Below are 19,602 nucleotides of genomic sequence, written 5' to 3' on the forward strand. Positions count from 1 at the left end.
ATGACAGAAAGGAAAGAAGGTCCCATAGAGGGTATAAGTATTACAAACCTGGTCTTCAAAGGTTGTCTCTCGGGTGTTTGTTTTTTTTTTTTTAAAAATTGTTTTCACTGTCTCTTCCAAAATAGCCTTTAATATTGCCTTTTCAAGACTGAATCCTACTGTCAAGTGGAACTGTGGATTGAGTTCTCCAACTGTCTGTGGAGCTCTGCATAAGAGTAGGACAGAGAGATAGTAATCCAAATCTTTCTCATCCTGATACACAAAGGGTGTCAATAAGCAAATAAAATTACTACTCTGCTTAGAAAAGAAGTGACACACACTAGTCCAAACATAGCCCTTGCCTGGAGTTTGGCCTTATTGATAACTCAGATAACAAAAAACAGACTTCAGCCTAAGCTTTCTCTCCAGGTTTAGTCTTTCCTTGTGTAGCCCCTACTTGAAGGCATGGTTTAAGCCTCTGCCCTAGTGCTTGCTAATCAGAGTGGTTTCTCCCCCTCCTTGCATGATTACAATCCTGGGTTCTTTGGTGTGAGGACTGCTATCCCTTAGGAAGATAACTAAAACTACTACACTTAACAAGGAGTATGACCCAATATACAAGAAAGAAAATACAATAAAACAAATCACAATAAATGAAATGCTACACGCCACAGCGAAAGGCTCCGGCAGTGGAGAAAGGGTCTGGCAGCGCCCCTCTGCCAGAGACTTTCACTGTGGTGAGGAAAGGCTCTGGTAGATGGGAGGCAGTGGGACACTACACTGCTAAAAATAAGAGTGCAGATGTGGGATGCACATCTTGGGGGTATAGAGAACCTAGTAAGGTATATGTCCTGGAGGATTTAGGCATGTAGAGCAATCTGCTCATCTAAGCTGTGTCTCACTGTCTTAGCTACTATTTATACCTGTGCTATATGGGTGTGCAGTGTCTATGCTCTATTCACCGCCATAAGTGGCTTAAGGGACTGAGCAGTCTTGACTTCTCATGGGTCCTGAAAACTGTCTGTATAAATAACCCCTTCAGAAGCCTCTCTATTGACTTGTGCAGGAGCTTCCAGTCTATTCTCTTCATGCCCCAGACTCGAAGCCTCCAGGCAATTGGTGTTCAGAGCCTCTGGAGCCGTTCTGGTTGTCCATTGGGTTGGTGCCACACAAGCTCAGTCCTGCATCCCAGGAGTTGACGTACTCCAAAGGAGGTTACACTTGTTTTTTTCTGAAGGACTTTCTCTTGCCCCAGAGAAACACTCCCAAGTTGACCCCGTATATCCTTGTTGGCGCTAACAAGATCCAAACATCAGCAGCGATGACTCTGCAGGATTGTAGCACCTAAGTTTAGGGTGATCCAGCAGAGGGGGCTTATATTCTATTAAGGTCCCCAAAAGCAGCCACCCCCTTGCTGGTTTTCCTGTTCAACTACCTGGCTAGCAGGAAAAATGAGTTGGGTCAAGATTTCTTGATTTTAATTATTCTCCAATCCAAATTTACACAGAATATTTTATTAACATGGTCTGATACACATTTACAGGATGATTTTGCACTGCTAAACCAGGGACGCCTCTGACGATCTATATTAATATTCCATGATAGATCACCACAGACATTATTTTAAAAATTTGTGATCTATTCCGCAAAATTCAAAGACTAGGTAAACTATTTGCTGGACTATGACATGCCACGTTCACTGTCATGAAGGTTCCGTTTACACAACCAAATTGTAGGAGCCTAGGCTACAACACGACTAGCTCAAGCAATTTGAAAGATGTTAGCACAGTTTAAGAAGGGTGTGGGAGGGTGTCAATTGAATTAAGCTAACTCCAATGAAAAGGTACCTTGACTTCTCATATCAACAAAGACCAAAAGTCTAGGCTCTAGAAGGAAATTGTAGGGACTGCAACATTTTATTCCCTTTATATGCATTTACATTTTATGATCATTCAATCATCAGTGTATATGCTTCTTATGCCTGTTGTCTGCAAGCACCCTTTTTTGTGTGTGTGTGACCAAGTCTCACTGGCAAAACCAAAAAAGCAGGGATGTGACATTTCTCTTTTTCTATGCATGCATACAAGCCACAGAATTCTACCATCTGTTTCATATATTGGTTGAGCACTTTCCTGTTTTATTGTGTCTTCTACTACAGGAATGAACACACACTCAGACACACAGAGGAGCATAGATACTTCTTACCTTTTTAAATTTGAGGCCAGAAGTCTGAACTACTGTTTCACTTTACATTGGTTGAAAGACGTGAGACTGCGGAGTGGGATTAGCTCTTTTCTAAATTACCAAATGCTTTGTGAAGAAACTAAAATCCCAAATCCACACCAAGTTCTTAAGTGTCAATATTTGCAATGAGAGCTGTACATAATAATACTGTGTGTGTTCGTTCATCTGTATAATAGCTCCACATATGAGGTCATTGCTGCAGAAGAGCTGGAATCACTTTTGTTTCTGCCCTGTATTTCAACCACTGGAAATACAATAGAATCCAAAATTGTGCTAAAAATGATCTTTTTTGGCCAAACTAATCTCTCCTTTTGGAGATCTGTTTGTGCCAGAGCAGATATGGTGTGCAGCTAAATGCTATTTCCAACATGGGAGCTTCCAGATGATCAAAATTTCCCCATTTTGCAGCTCAAATAATCTTTCATTTCTTCCATTTATTTGAGATCCCCACCACTTGCAGATCTGATTGGGGGGATTTTGCCCTGCGTATTGAGGTAAAGTAGGTTTATTATCTTAAACAAAAATGAAAATATAGCTATGATATTAGTAGGAAACTGTTACATGGAGATTATTAATGCATTTGTGTCAGAATTTTATATATAATATACATTACAGTACTCTTTTCATGGCAATATTTTTGCTGAGGGTTCCCAGTAAGTTTATGAAACAGTTGACCACAGATATTACATGCCAGAGTAGTAGATGTATTCATTTTGCTAACATCAAGCTTTTCACATACTGTCTTGGCTTCCTAGAGGTTAGGAATTAGAAAGGATATGAAAATCTCCATGCCTCTTTTTTGAAATGTATGAATATTTTCACGTATAGTATTTCCTCCCAGTCCCCTAATCAGAATTGTTCTCCAGTGCATTTCAAGAGCTGTACTCAAGTGCAGGTGGAGGCAAGCCTTGCTTGATTGACTGTGAAATGCCTCAACATTTAGATAAATGAGAGATATATACGTGAGATAAATATGAAAGAAAAAGTCATTTGTTTGTTTCTGAATCAGAATGCAGCTACGACCGTCCACCAGACTGTGTGAGTCGGGGTTCGAGAAGAATGGACAGCTGGAGAAGGGAGAAAGGTGAAAAAGAATGTTCCATAAATATGCTACTTTAAAAATAAATATTGAATGTATAACAAAAGGAAAAATACTTTGTACAAGACTGAGTAACTTGCATTTAACATACATGTAGAAGACAAAAAATAAATTCTAAATGCAAGTGGGATGCTACTTAATTTTATTTTCATCATGAGATATTTGAATGGAGATGTGGTTGAATTATTCAGAGAGATATAATAAACCACTATGGCCAGAGCAAAAATAGATTCTTGCGATTGAACCAGCACCCTATCTACCATATTGGCATGAAACAAAGCAGTGATGCCACTATAAATCCACATTGTTTTTATTATCTGACATTTTATCCTGCTTCCTTTGGAAAGCAGTTTTTCATTATTATTTTTTTTACCTTAAACTCTGTGTAAGAATGTGCTCCAGTTCAGTGTTTATGGAAAATAAATGCACTACAGCAAGTTGAAAATGGGTTCCTGACAAGGATCAATAAATGCTGTATACAGAAGAGTGAAGTTATCAAAATGCAAATATATTAAATAAAACAGAATATAAAATTACCAAGATAAACTATTCCCTCAAAGCATACTGGTGGAGACATTTTCTAGTTTACATAATGTAATTAAATTCAGGCTTGAAGAATTCAAATTCGTCCCAAAGACGTTATTGGCAACATGATTTAACGTTGTGATAAGGATGAAAATGTAGCATGTTTGAAGGCCACAAGAGTATTATAAAATTGTGTTTGAAAGCTGACAATAATTGTTTGCAAGCATTCCTAAAAAAGGCTGCTCACTAGTGACATTATGAAAATAAAACCTACTTTGTTATTAGTCACCTCATAGAGACAATTTGGGTCAAATTCATCCCTGATGTGTTTTCACTGGGCTCACTAGATTACACCAAGGATAAATCTGGCCTGCTTTGTTATGCAGAAAACACAATAAATACAAATGTAGTGGATAGAAAAGAAAATATGAATCAATGTCTTCTTAAAACATTGCAAGGCATTTTGCTTATCGTCTTGCAGTGATGTATAAGGGTGGTACAGGTGTTACACAATCTGCTTTGTTACACTGTTGGTTCTCATTCTTTGTGACAGGAGTCAGTATGATCTGAATGCAGGACTAGTCAGGGCGCAGGAGTTCTAATCCTGGCTCTTCCACTGAGCTGATGTAACCTTGTTCAATCACTTAACCCTCTGCATTCCCATCTGTAAAATAAAAATACCACCCAACAGCTGGGGTTAGGGCAGTAGGATTAATTAGTTTACATTCTTACAACACTGAGAAAAGGCAATGTACTATATTATAGCAGAGCATTAGCTCTGCTATGGTTAAGGTTACGTTTAGCTTTTCGTTTAAAGCCTGAATTTTCTAAATGCTTTAGAAACCTCACTTACTCAGATTCAGAGATGACCTGTAACCCTTGATAGCATATGTGTGTGAGGGAGGCACAATTTAAAGGTTTAATCTGTGGCTGAGGACAAGGAAGGGGTGGGACTCAGAGGGCTTCCCTATGCTCCCTCTGGCAGAGCTGTGTTGCCAGCCCGGTCTTGCTTCCCTGCTCTGGGTACCACTTTGCAGTGCTCAGCGGGAACACTAGGTGCCGGTGCCTTACCCGAGCATGTCGTCCTCAGCAGCACTCAGCACAACTCCCACCCTGTCAGAAATCTGCTGGGCACATGACCTGCTATGCCCCCCACATGCGTTGCCTCTGCTTAGATTGCCTTAAAATTTGGTGGTCCTCATGGGAGCATGGAGTTGGATTACTAGTCTAATTTTGGGGCCATTTGGCCGGAGATCCATCCTCCCAAAAAAACCAGTGTTTCTAAAGTTTGGTTTACTTTTTGCAACTTTTATTGCACACTCATAGGGATAAAACAAGACTGAAATAATTATGCTACCATTTCAAATGCTTGAGAGTTCCCCCAGCAAAATACATGGCACCATTCAGCCCTTTGGGGGAGATCAAATTATAGTGTTGAAAGACACAGAGTTTGGTTCTTCAGTTAGGTGCGCTGCAAGCAGTTCTCATGCTCAGATACCAAATGGATCACACAGCCATGTGCAGAGAGGCTGAGGGGACTGAACGCTAGCCATGACTCTCAAGACTTGAAAGGCTCATGATGGGGGGAAGGAGGGATGTGAGTTCAGATCCAGTCTGGGCAGAAATCTGAAATTCAAAAAGAAGTCAAGTTGCTCCAATCTCTCTCTGGTAAAGGGGGTTTGTGGGAGGCTTGCTTTTTATGGTGATGGTGGTGGTGGTGGTGGTGGTGGGGGGGGGGGGGGTTGGAGAAGAGAGAGACACCAGTCTTTTCTCACATGCTTAAATTTCCTGTAACAACCATGTAAGAAAACTGTCAAATCCTTGGAACATAGAACATGTCTCAGATTTGTCTCACCAGCTCTGCCAGAGTGTAGGTTTGGTAGGGGTAGCGAGGGACCAGCTGCCTTCTGGGTTTTCACAAGTTTGAGTTTTGTTGAACTTGACATTCTGGAAGGGCACAAGATACCACTGAGCAACCTTAACTATGCGTTCATGAAGGGTCCCCTCCCCCACTTCTTAGCATAAGTATTAAATATTCTGTAGGCTTCTGACTGTCCTTTGATCCGGTAGGATCATGGATGTTCTCAACTCTCCAGTCAATTGGGAGTTGAATAAGTGAGACTAGAAGAACCTCAGCTCTTGGCAGGAGATTCTTTGCACATTTATGGTGTCTCATTTTGTAGACTTTCAATATTTTTGTTGTTTCTGAACCTTTTGCTTGCTCTGTTGGCAGAAGTTTATAATCATAACCAGAATCAATCAAAGGGAGGAACAATTTGAATCTTCCTGTAGTGTTTTCTATTGGAGCTGCTTTAAAACAAACAGTTGTCCTTTTTTAATTAATTCACCTATTTAATAAAAGCTTGATGGCATAATCCCCTGGTGAGAGCCATTCAATATTTTAATTTTATGTTATTTGGCCAGTCTTTGCTTGTTTGCCTTTCAGCAAGATTTGTTTGTGGTTAGTTATGCTTCCTCAGAATTTTTGTCTTGATGACTCAAGCAGTATGTGCCCATTAACTCACAATGATGGGTGATGTGTGTAAATATTTGTACCTTTCCTTTTCTTCCAACATACTTTACTTGTTGTGTTACACATCTGCCTTTATAAAAATACATATGTTATAAATTGACCCTTTAATAATATTTTGAGGGAAGAATTGTTCGATGTCTTGCCCTCCAACCCCTTTCCCTCAGAGTAATTGGCCTATATGGTACATTAGTCTTTACTTTCTGTACCCATTTCTCTTTCTGCCATTTAGAAAAATCTTTTTAGCAGACTTGAATGCCTTTAAGTCACGGAGCTGAGATCAAAGACTAATCCATTAGTTGCCTCTCGGAACTGCCCTTGCATGAGAGAGAGACTCAGAAAGTTGAAAACTAACCTTCGCAAAAATGTGTTGACCTCAGTGAAACATACTTTTTCAGCATGTAGTATGCCCAGTATTAGGATCAGATCATGTACTGGTTATTTAATGAGTCAGTCTTGCTGAATAATCACATGATAATTCATATAAACAATTGTGTCTTTAATCTTGTTTGTTTTGTGTATTGCCTTATAGTGCTTTGAGTAGTTTTTCCCTTGAAAAAGCTGAAAATAGTCCCTCCTGTTCATGATTTGAGATAGTGCACTTTTAACTTAGCTGGTTTTAAAAAATGATTGAAACCATTTAATTTTCTGTTTTTAAATTAAAAATACTAAACCAATTCCTCACTCTGCACTGCATGCTGGGGACCAGGTCCCCTCTAATCTCTCAGGCCTGCCCAAGAATGCTGAAAGTGCTCCCTTTCTCCATGTTGGAGGTAACAGAGATGAGATGAGGGAAGCCACAAGCTCCATGGGACATAGGTGCACGCCCCCTCACTGTGGATTGCTGTGCCTAGCACCAATGCCCACTAGGTTACAGAGGCCTCATCTGCACACCCTTGCTAATCCGCCAACTGCATTACAACCTGCCAGTGTTGGGACAGTTGTAATTTAAACCCACAAGACCAGACCTCTAGGATGCAGAATAGAAGGCGAAACCCCATATGAGAGTTTGCCAGTTTTGCCATGTTGCAAAAATCCTTTCCAAACTTCAGAACTGCAGTTTAGCCTAGCCCCTGGCATGTAAGAAAATCCAGCATACTAGTTTAAGATGGGGAGGAATGAGAGCCTCAAATGGTTACTTGCCTTACAGCAAACTGTAGCAACCTCCAGCTCCTCCAGGCAAGAGCCTATCACCTGGTCCCATTACCATGCCAACCATCCAATGGCAGTAGTGGTGGACAGGAAGGGAACTCAACATATGCTGAAATCAAGTGGGAGAGGAAAGGGGAAGCAGAGGAGCACATGGAGCCCTAGCTGGTCCTAGTTGAGATCTTATTCACCCTAATCATCCGAGGGTGACTCTGCTACTCCTGGTTTCATCAAAGCTGCACCCTGGCTAGTGAGCTGAGTACTTGCTCAAATTTGCTCGTGCGTACCAAATATAATATACATATTAGAGTGAATCCAAACAAGACTTTCATGTGCACGCGCATGCACCCCCTCCCCCAAAAAATCTTGTTTGGATAGACTCCCATGGAATATTTCATCAGAAAAGACAGACTTGTGTGAAAAAATTATGTGCCAAGGATGTGGGGGAGTTAGAATGGAAACATATCTCAGTCTTAGCTACAGAATTTGCTATTGGCAAACATAATAGGTAAGGTTCATTTTAGGCATTATGGTTCATCCAGTACTTTTCTTGTGAAATGGTTACAGTGAAACGGTTACTGCAGTTTTATAGTATGGCATGTGTACTTAACAAAAAGAGAATAAATAATGATGATATCCATTTTCTCTTATTTGTCAGTGAACTTGTTTTGATAGGACCAAAAATTATCCTGGCTCATTATTACTTGAATTTGATATTCAGTCCTTGGATTTATGGAACTGGAAAGTTGTTATAGCTCTACTTATACTTCAGATTCATTTGCATGTTCACATATGACATACTGTTGTGAAACTGGGCTTATTGTTGAGAAAAATAACCTATTTTGGTTATTCTTCTTGGTGCATTTCAGTAAATGAGGAACATTTATATATCATCATATGATGGACTTAATTCTGATCTCTCTTTACAAGTTAATCCAAAGTAACTTGATTGAGTTTGGTACCTGAGATAAGAGTTTCATGCTGTCTTGTATGATATTCATTTCCTGAGCTGACTGACTACTACTCATGCATTTAAACTAATTTGTTCAGAAGTTGGGTTTTTGGTATACTTTTCTATCAGCTAATTTTTTTCTCCAAAAAACCTTTGACATCATTAAAATTTAACTTTTTGTATGTTGTTGTAATCAACATCTCATTATTTTCACATATTATAGTACCTACTGTTGATGTATGAAGAGTGGGCCAAACTTGCCCTTAAAGTCAATGGTAATTGTAGGAAAATGAAGATAAAACATGGCTTAGTTAATTCCAATGTGTAGGCAACTACTTTTAGTAAAAATAATTACTTGATGAAATCCTTTGGGGGTCTGTGTGAAAGGAAGGACGAGAGAGATAAGTAATGAAAAAGGTTCTATACAAAAAGGAGCAACAATTTTAAAACAGGATATATTATCTTTGGTGGGATGCTTATAGGCTTTTGCGTAAAATGGTTATGCTGGGTTTTTCTGTCTCTTACACCATTTTCTGAGCAGGCTTTCCGTTTAGTGATTCCGTTTTCTATTACTCAGAGTTAAATTGCCAAATCACTGCAACACACACACGAGCTAGAAATCACTTTTATGCTGTAGTTAACTCTCCATGAGCATTTGGAAAACAAATCCTCTTAAACAAAACTCACTTTCCTCACAAAAAATGAGAAATCAGATTTTATGCATATGAAGTTCAGAGGAGGTGGGAGGATGGCAAGGTAGAGGGTTGCAGTATACTGCCACTCACCCCACAACAAGTTTACTATTCCATGTCATGAGTTGGAATGGTGACTGCATACAATCATTCCCCTCCACTTTTGTAGGTGTTAAGGATGCAGGATCCATGTAATTGATGAAGAATCCTGTTTCTTTGCTCGACTGCCACATTTAGCATCACTTTTGATTCTGGTTTATGCAGAGTGTAAATCGATGGCATACAGATGCCCCCTCATGCTGCTCCACCAGCAGGCCCTTCCTCAATTGAGCTCCGCTGCAGAAATAAAGTGATTCACTGAGCTTAGTACAGATTCTCAGCACTGACGTGAACTTCCCCCTTGAGCTGGGCACAATTTTTCAGATTAGTTTTTGTCCAAAAATTCAGACTCTGATCAACCAAAACTATTTGCAAATTTGACACGAGTTTGGTAATGAACAGTTTTGAATCAAAAAAAAAAAAAAAAAAAAAGGCAGGGAGGGCTAGGTGCCATTCACAAAACAATTCCTTCCTTACACCCAATGGTGCAGAGATTAGGACGCTCATCTGCGAGAAGGGTTCAAATCTCTGCTCTAATGAATATTTAAGTATTTATACAAAGTGGAACAGGAGAGATTGAGAGTCTCCCCTGGCTAATAACCAACACGTTGGTAGTTAGGGCAGTTGCTTGGGAAAGGGAGACCTGAATTCAAATCCCTGCTCCAGTGTAGGAATTTAAACCATGGCTCCAATATCCCAGCTGAGTTCCCTAATCACTGTCCTATTGGATATACGGGGCAGATGTCCGAGTGTGCATGCGTCACAGTTGCCACAGTTTGTCTTTGTAACTCTAGCCCTTTGTTTCCTTTGCTTTTATTTTTTTTAAAATTTTTAAATGCCTGCTGAAATGAAATGTTTGTTTCACCTGAAACAAAAGTTTTGTTCACTTTTTCAATTGGCTGAAAATTCCAAAATATTTTGCTTTGACTCAAACTGTTTTTCCCCCTCCATTTTTCAGAACTGCCAGAGAAGCAAAAAATATGGGTTATTTGCACAGTTATACTTTTGCCCCATAGATAGTCTACACGCTAGTAATAATCACCTTGAATACAATTTTCTTGGTGGTAGTTCATTTAATAGATGAGTAGAAGTGGTAAGGATAGGCAAGCAAATGCAAAGTCTCATAGCTATGAATGGGGATTCCAAGCCTATATGAAATTGTCAGGTATTTAATTTTACTTGAAGGGACAGAGTAAACTATAATTAACCCCTTGGTGCAATTCTGATTTATCAGAGTTCAGAGGTAGGTGCACATATGAAGAATCCCTGTGTGCTAAGAACCTAGACCAATATTTTCAAACCTGGGTGCCTAGTTTGACACCATCCCCTCTAAATTCATATTTAGGCATCTAAAAGTGATCTGATGTTTAGAGATAATGAGTTTGGAGACCATCCAAAAAAGTAAGTCACTTTAGTATCTAAAAATAAGTAAAACGGCCTACATTTAGATGCCTGTGTTTGAGCATTATGTATTTTGGCCCTAATGTATTTGAGAAGTGTTGTATTTAAGCTTTATTTGTAAAGTACATGTGAGAGAGAGCTTGAATCTGAGATACAGCCCCTCTCTACACTACAAACTTATATTGGTATAACTGCATCACTCAGGGGTGTAACTCCCAGTTTAGAGTGTGATGGTGATGGGAGGGCTTCTCCTGTTATCATAACTACCACCTCTCAGGGAGGTGGATGCCTACAAGAAGCTCTCTCATTGGTGTAGACAATGTCTTCACTAAGCGCTACAACAGTATCACTGCACCAGTGTAAGTGTAGGCAAGCCCACAATCTTTTCATTGGGCCATGGGAAACAGAGAGAATTACTTTACAGGAAAATATGTAGCAGGGCATTTTCAGACCTTATAATTAAATTCAGAGATACAGCAGATCAAAAGGGAACTGTGCAAAAAGATGTTACAAGAAAATCAGATGCTGATACAGACCAGAGTTTCTCTGTGTAAATGTCTTTCTGAATTAGAATGACAAGAAGCTCCGTTAATAAGATCAAAAGGTGGGAACAGAGATGAACCCTCCTTTTAAAGCTAATTATTGTAAACCAGATACGAATGTATTTGAATGTTGTTGGCAGTGTTAGAAAAGCAATGTCTTTATTCTTCTTCTGTGGGAAAAATACTGGAGTATTCTGAGTTTGAAAGTAATCAATTGTTCTTGGATGGTTTTAAAATAATTTTTCTTTTAAACATTAAATGGCGGCAACCATTTTGTGCTTTGATCCCATTTTGTCTTAAAAAGAAGTATGAATGGCCTATGTCAGTCCTCAGAGAATTCAGTGGAACACTTAGGGCATGTCTTCACTGCCACAGTGGCAAGCATCGATGCAGTGGCATCGATCTGAGCAGGTCTGTGTAGACCTGCTCAGTCGAACAGAGAGCGCTCTCCGGTCGACTGAATTAATCCACCTCCCCGAAAGGAGTACAGCTGTGTCGACAGGAGGGGGTGTTCCATCGACCCAACACCATGAAGACGCCATGCTACGTAAATGTAAGTACATCGACGAGGGATACGCAAGCTACATTATGTAGCTTGCATATCTCCAGTCGACCACCGCCGCCAAAGTAGACCAGCCCTTAGTTACTGTAGGATGCTCTATTGGCTGCTGAGTGGTCACAGGGTTCCCTCTATAGATTAAGGAACCAGTGCCTCAGTAGTACTGTCTTAGAAAGTTTGGAGATGCCATTTTTTAGTATGGGGATGAAAAATTAAGGTCATTTGGGGTCATTAAAGAACCCGTGGTAATTCTGCAAGTGTAGGGATGTTATAAACACCAGTGTTCTCATCAAATTGTCAGGGGGTAATTACATTCTTCCCACATAAATTCCAGCTTCGGTTTCAGATGAATATATTCCTCCCTTTTTCCTCTAATTTGCTGTCTAGTGATGCTGTGCACTGTCAATTGTTGTCCTGTTCATTCCAAAGGTGGTTGGATTTCAGTGGGTGTGAATGATCCACTAGTGATCCCAATTTTTGAAAACTCTTGAGGTGTAGGGTATGAATCTAAGTCACTGGTTTTCGCTCTATGCCAACATATTTTTTTCTACACTGTTCTGATGCTCACAGATATAGATGTGCAAGGTGTGGATTTAAGGGTCAAATTCAGAGCTAATGTGAATAAGTCAGTGTAAATTGGTTTAAAATATCTGTTGAAAGAGCAGACTCTGTACTTTATTGTACCATCCTTCCATCCATTTTGTATGCAAGTTACTTATGTATTACAGCTTACTGCTGTGTAACTTGCCACACCTTTTATGTCACCTGAATTTTGCCCAGAATGAGGCACTACACTTGATGAGTTGAATTTGTGCACATGTTTTCCATGGAATTAATAACATGGTTTGTAGCTACCTCCTTTTCTTTGCTGGTATTTTGTTGTATATTTAGGGCCCAATCCAATTCCCATTTGTATCAACAGAAAACCTTCCATTAACTTCAATGGGTGTTGGCTCAGGTTCATTCTTTGAAATAGTTTCCAATTTGGAATTACAGATGTAGCAATTATATACATTGTATATTGGGAAAGAAATATCTTAGTTTGTTATCAGCTTTCAACCTCGGACCATGCTATGATGGATAAAGATAAATTAATCACTGGAGTGGTTGCCTAGAGATCAGTGATCATGTCCTAATTACATTCAATGTTGGGAAAGAGAGGACAGTTTTCAGCAGTATATACTTGGTGCTTCAAAAGTGTCTTCTCAAAGCTGATGAGAATTATTAATGAAGTTATTTGGAAGAAAATTTAGACAGAAAAATATGAGTGAATATTGGGAATTATTTAACAAGAGTTTACTAGATAGCCAAAAAGCCATGATTGAACAATCAACACAGAGAATAACTTTGACCGTCTTGGTTCAGTGGCAAAATGAAGGCTGCAATTAGAAATACAAAGGCAACATAACAAATGGAAAAAAGGGGAAAAAGCAGTCAATATAAATTAGAAGTTATAAAGTGTAGAAATTTGCTAAGGGAAGCTAAAGACATCTGGGGAGCCTCCAAGGGTGACCATGCTCAGGAGAATAAGTAATTTTTTTAAGTATTATTAGGAACAAAAGAAATTCTGTCATTTCTCAGCCTCCTGAGCAAGATGATTCTCTTCAAAATGGGCTGAGGCTTGATGAATGATGTGACGCCATTGCAGTATATTACCAACCAGCTCTTCCTAATTCATGGGGTCAATGCCTCCCTTCTTGAGATACATTTTCAAGATGTCCATGTAACGTTTCCTCTGTCATCCGATGGTCCTTTTACCATGACTAAGTTGAGAAAAGAACTCTTGCTTGGGGAGATGAGTATCAGCCATCTGCACACAAGGACCAGCCCAGCAAAGTTGATGTTTCAAAGTCTTTGCTTCAACACTGGTGATGTTAGCTGCAGAGAGAATGCTAGCATTAATGTGACAGTCTTCCTATCTGATACGGAGAATCTTCCTAAGGCAGCATTGTTGATACCACTCCAGACGCTTCAGATGGCTTTGCTTTGTCACCCATGTGTCACACCCATAAAGAAGAGTAGGGATGACTACTGTATTGTAGACCATCATCTTAGTTTCCATCCACAGATCTCTGTGAATAAAGACACGATGGAACAACTTTCCAAAGGATGCACTGGCACAACGGATCCTATGTTTGATTTCCACATTAAGATTGGCTGTCTAGGAGAGGTGGCTACCAAAGTAAGGGAAATGCTCAATGTTTTCCAGGGATTCACTGCTGATGACAATTTGTGAGGGTAAGGGAGAAACTTGTGCTGGGGCAGGCTGGTGGAGCACCTTTGTATTCACAATATTGAGGGAAAGTCCTAGGTTATGATAGGCACCTGAGAAGAGATCTAGTGTGGGTTGCAACTCAGCCTCGGTGTGTGCGAGGATAGCACAGTTGTTGACATACTGAAGATCAGTTATAACAGTCCTGGTGACCTTAGTTTTAGAATGGAGAGGCTGCAGATTGAAAAGTTGACCAGCCATGCAATACTCAATCTCAATTCCAGAGGAAAGACGGTCATCAATAAGAATCAAGATTACGGCAAGATAGATTGAGAAAAGGGTTGAATCAATAACACATTCTGTTTAACACTAGTACAGATGGTGAACGGGTCTGTCTCTAACCCATTACAGAGGATGGTGATGGTCATTCCATCATAAAGTAGCCTGAGAACACAAATGAACTTCAATGGACAGCCAAACCTAGACAGCACCTTCCATAATGTTTCCCAATTGATGGAATCCAAATGCTTTAGGTCAACAAATGCCATAAACAATGGCAGGTGTTGTTCTCTATACTTCTCTTGGATCTGTCATGCAACAAGAATCATGTTGGTGATGCCCTGAGACGGTCTGAAACCACATTGGGATTCTGAAAGGATGTCTTTGGCAAGAGGGAGGATATGACTCAGAAGAATGCAAGCAAGGATCTTCCCAGCAATGGAGAGGGCAATATCTTAATAATTCCCACACATTAACTTGTCCCCTTTCTTAAAAATGGTCACAATATTAGCATTCTATAGATCAGATGGAATTTCCTCATTAACCTAAATTCTAACTAGAAATTGATCAAGTTTTTGCACGAGTGCTGTTCCACCAGCTTTGAAGACCTCTTCAGGGATGCCATCTGGGCCTTAGGTCTTGTTGTTTCTAATCTGAGTGATTGCACACCAAACTTCCTCAGAAGATGCAGGGTCAGCAAAAGATTCTATTACTGGATTCTGAGGAATGGCCTTGATGGTGACAGCTGAGACTTCAGATTTGCAGTTCAATAATTCGAGAGTCTCGAAATGCTCCTTCCAACATTGCTGGGGGGTTCATTGTCCTTAAGAAGGATGGAGCTGGCCTGGGATTGCAAAGGGGTTATGCTATTTGAACTTGGCCTGTAAATGGCTTTTGTTGCTTGAAAAAAACTTTTCATGTCATGTTGATCAGGAAAACTCTGGATCGCTGTGGCCTTTGCTTGCCACCACTGATTCTTGATATGTCACAGCCTTCTTTGAAGTACAACTTTAGGCTTATATAAATCTCATTTTTGCTGGCAATGTTGATGGCAATGAGTGGACTATCCAATTGATTCGGGACATGTTTTGTGAAGAATAGTCTTGAACTCCTCCCAATGTGTTTGGATGTCATTGATGTTCTCAGGAAGGTCAGAAAGAGCCTTTCAATGAGGTGCTGTTGAAGAGTCTCCTGACTAGCATGATTTTGAAGTGCCTTGATGTTAAATCTCTTCTAAATTCCTTTCAGTTGTTTGTGGTGCAAGTTGCATGTTCATGATTGATCTGACTAAACAATCATCTATCCATCAGTCATCCGTGCCTCTCATGGCTTGCGTAATATGGACATCAGTATGATCACTGACTTGGACGATGACAAAGTCAAGAAGATGCCAGTGTTAGGAACGTGGGTCTTTGAACGTGGTCTTATATTTGTCCCTTTGTCTAAAGATGGTATTTGTGACAAGCAAATCATGCTCCATACATTTACTGAGGAGAAGAACGCCGTTAGAGTGAACTTTTCCCACTCCTTCTTTCCCAATGGTGACTTTCTAGAGTTCAGGATGTCCCCCAACTCTTTCATTGAAGTCAACCATGAGGATAAACTTGTCTTCCTTGGCTGTAGCAGTGAGAACTACATGAACAGCACAGTAAAACTGCTCCCTTGTTGTCTTCATCTTCATCAAGTGTGGGAGCATACACACAAATGACAGTGTCATCCTAGTTGTTACTAAGCTTAAGACACAGAGTCATGAGACATTTGTTAATACCTATTGGGGGTTCTAAAAGCTGGCTAGCAATCTTGTTCTTGATTGCAAAACCAGCCCCATGAATACGCCTCTCTTCAGATTGCTTTCCTTTCCAAAAGAAGATATAGCCACCTTCATCTTCTTCATCTTCTTTCAACTGACCTTCATCTGCCCAATGGGTCTCATTTAGGGCATCAATATTGATGTCATATCTTGCAAGTTCCCTAGCTATTATGGCAGTTCTTTTTTCAGGACAGTCACTGTTCAGGGAATTCATGAGAGTGTGAACATTCCAACTGGCAAACTTTATTACTTTGTTTCATATATTCTGACTGTAGGACACAGCCATCCAGCTGGGCAGGGAGTGTGAGACAGCCTATGTTTAGGGCATGTTTTCTAGCCCTTTTCCCATTCAGGATGAACAGATGGGAACCTGAAAAGGACTGCTCAGTGGTGGCCACAGCTGCCAACTTGCGCTTCTGTCTCACAAGTCCAAGCGAAAGATGACCAATGTACGTCCGCTGCCTGCATGAAGATTTGTAACTAGGGACTTCTAGAGATCACTGCTCCTGTCCTCACCACCATTCATCCATTACCACAGGACTTTGTTAGTGGGAGATGTTAACACCCTTGGCAGAGGCCTATACATGAAATCTTTTAACATGGGGGAGCTGGTGCGCAGGCAATAACTTTATGAAATTTAACAGGAAGGAGCCCTGGACCCGGTGGCATGGAAGTCCGAGACAACCGGAGGTCTCTGTCCTGCTGCAGCCCTCATCTGCCTTCACAACTACAGAGAACTTACATGTCCTCAAATATGTCAATTCCGAGGTTAGGGTCTTGAGAAGTTTGGATCGTGTTCCGTCTGGACCTCACCTCAGAACTGTTCGCCAAGGGTGACCCTACCAGGAGTACAGAACTCCAGAGGACATAGTTCTTAGGGTCATTGGGAAACACAAGCTTCTCCACCACAGGCAACGATCCAAGGAGAGGAATCCAGCTGATATTATTATGTGGATGGCCCTTGTTACAAGGAATGGATAAGGCTACAATGTGGGGGCAGTGGCCCTGGAATAGGGCCGGTGTGTTTGCCTAGGGCCACAAATTGCCTTAACCCAGCCCTTGACTGAAATAGTTATGGTTCTTCTTTGAGTGATGTCCCTGTGGGTGCTCCACTTTAGGCGTCGTCGCATCCTGCGGCCTCAATTGGAGATCTTCTCAGCAGTATTCGCTCGGGCCGTGCATGCATAGCTCTTGTCTCACAGTGCCATTGGCGCATCTTCTATCGTGCGTGTGGCCCTACCCCCTCAGTTCCTTCTCCACCATCCACAGGCTGAGCTGGAGTGTTACCAGCAGTCGGAAATTTTTTCCTCTTTGACGGTTTTTAGAGTTTGTTATTAATATAGTTTAGTCATAGTTAAGTTTAATTTAGTCAGTTAGTTACTTATCTGTTTAAAATATAATCTTTTTCTTTTCTCAGGGTAGCAGAGCTTATAGTAATAAGACATGCCAGGTTCCCCTGGTTTTAAGAGGTTTACCTCTTGTAGAGAGGCTATGCCAGTGTCCAATGGACACTCACTCTGTGTACACTGCTTGGGCAAAATCCATGTGCCACAGAAGTATACACTGCAAAAATTTCAAAGCCAGGTCCAGGAGGGACAGACACCTGAGGTTGAAACTAGTTCTAATGGAAAAATCTCTCAGACTTTCTGACTCTCTGACCCGGGACCAGACAAGCCTGAAGCAGAATGAACTCCAAAGAAGAGGGCCTCTTCCTCTACTTCTAGCTCTGTGGCAAAAAGAAAACAACACAGGTTTCAGCCCTATGCTCACAGATATCCTTTCCAATCCCAGTATAAACAGTACAAGCCTCAGAGGGGAAGACAAAGATCACAACGCAGACAGCCACAACAGTCATCTACCACTTCTCAACCTACACCATCTAAGCAACAATTTTGAGAAGTTGATCGAGGGTCTGAGAAACCCCAATCAGCATGCAGTGCCAGCCTCACTAAAGAAAAATTTTGAATTCTGCTTAAGACCGTTCCATCCCAATTGGTCAACAATAACAGACAAATGGGTTTTGGAAATAATCAACTCAGGATACACCATCCCATTCATAGCCATTCCCCCTCACCCACTACCCTTCCCTGTCCCTTTACGTGGCTACAACATTCGTAGTGTGTAATGCACGTCTACACGTGCGTTGTCTCCAAGGGTGTCTTGCTTCAGTATACAGACCGAACAGACACAGTCTGAACGGAGTCCAAACATGGTAAAGGACTCTCTGATATGGTTGACTCTAGAAAACAATATAATGACGGGAATTCATTTTCCCCAGAAGCCACCATCGATTATGATCACCAGCGATGCCTCACTCCTATGATGGGGAGCTCATATGCAGGAATACACAATTCAGGGCAGATGGTCAGAATTGGAAACTTACCTTCACATAAACGTATTAGAACTTCGGGCAGTGCTCAATGCTTGCCGACACTTTCTACCGCACATAAGGAACAAATCAATAAAAATAATGATGGACAATATAGCATGCATGTTCTACATAAACTTCCAGGGGGGAGCAAGATTCCACTCCCTATGCAGCGAATCAATGAAACTATGGAATTGGTGTATAAAACACAATAGCGACATGTCGGCGGCATACCTGCCTGGCAAACAAAACATCATTGCAGACAATCTAAGCAGACATTTCTTACGAAATTATGAGTGGGAATTAAACAGTGAAGTCATCAAAAACATTTTCCACCAGTACGGACATCCAATGATCTCTTTGCCACGAAACAGAATCACAAATGCCACCTTTTCTGCTTGAGAGCAGGACTGAGGCCAGGATTGATGGGAAATGCCTTCATACTCAACTGGGACAAGGGACTACTATATGCATTTCCACCCATACCAATGATACCATACCAAGACCATGCAAAAAAATGAAGGTTGACAAGGCAACCATGATAATGATAACACCAGCCTGGTCGAGACAAACATGGTTCTCCGATCTCCTGAGCATGTTACTACACAAACTGATCACGTTTCCCCCGAGACACGATCTCCTCTATCAGGATGCAGGACAAATTTATCACCCGGAAATACGAAAACTTCACCTCACAGCATGGCTAATAAGTTGTTCTGTCCTGAAGTACTGCAGTGCTCTGAACAGGTGAGACAGATATTATTAAACAGCAGAAAGCTAACAACAAGGAAGACTTACCTGCAGAAATGGCATAGGTTCCAATCATGGTGTGAAGAGCAATGAATTGATGCATAATCTTCTTTTATTTCGATGATTTTCGAATATATGATGGAACTAAAGAAATCAGGGTTATCAATTAGTTCCGTAAGAGTACATCTATCGGCGATCATTGTATTTTCCACAACAAAATAAACGATATGACACCCTCAAATCTCTCTCACCATCGTGGGATTTAAGTTTAGTACTCAGAGCCATTACTACACCACCATATGAGCTTCTAGCAACATGTTCATTCCTCCATGTGTCCGTGAAAGTTTATTTCTGGTTGCTATTACATCTACCTGACTAGTAGGAGAGATTAGTGTGCCGACGGCTTATCCCC

The 19,602-nt window shown here is 40.8% G+C and overlaps 1 protein-coding gene across 3 annotated transcripts in view; it reads left to right on the forward strand.

Moving 5' to 3' along the window:
• ZNF385D (zinc finger protein 385D) overlaps window positions 1-19,602 on the forward strand; it is a 568,873-nt gene that overhangs the window by 332,703 nt on the left and 216,568 nt on the right. For 2 of the 3 annotated variants that reach the window (XM_067561938.1, XM_067561939.1), the window contains exon 3: window positions 3,233-3,307. The exons of the other annotated variant lie outside the window; for it this stretch is intronic. In XM_067561938.1, the coding sequence (XP_067418039.1) occupies window positions 3,233-3,307 (75 nt within the window). The remainder of the gene's footprint in view (window positions 1-3,232; window positions 3,308-19,602) is intronic. 3 annotated transcript variants of the gene reach the window in all.

Source organism: Emydura macquarii, unplaced genomic scaffold, assembly GCF_026122565.2.
Source record: "Emydura macquarii macquarii isolate MOO-44397 ecotype Brisbane River unplaced genomic scaffold, CSIRO-AGI_Emac_v2 contig_2422, whole genome shotgun sequence".
NCBI classification, from domain to species: Eukaryota; Metazoa; Chordata; order Testudines; family Chelidae; genus Emydura; species Emydura macquarii.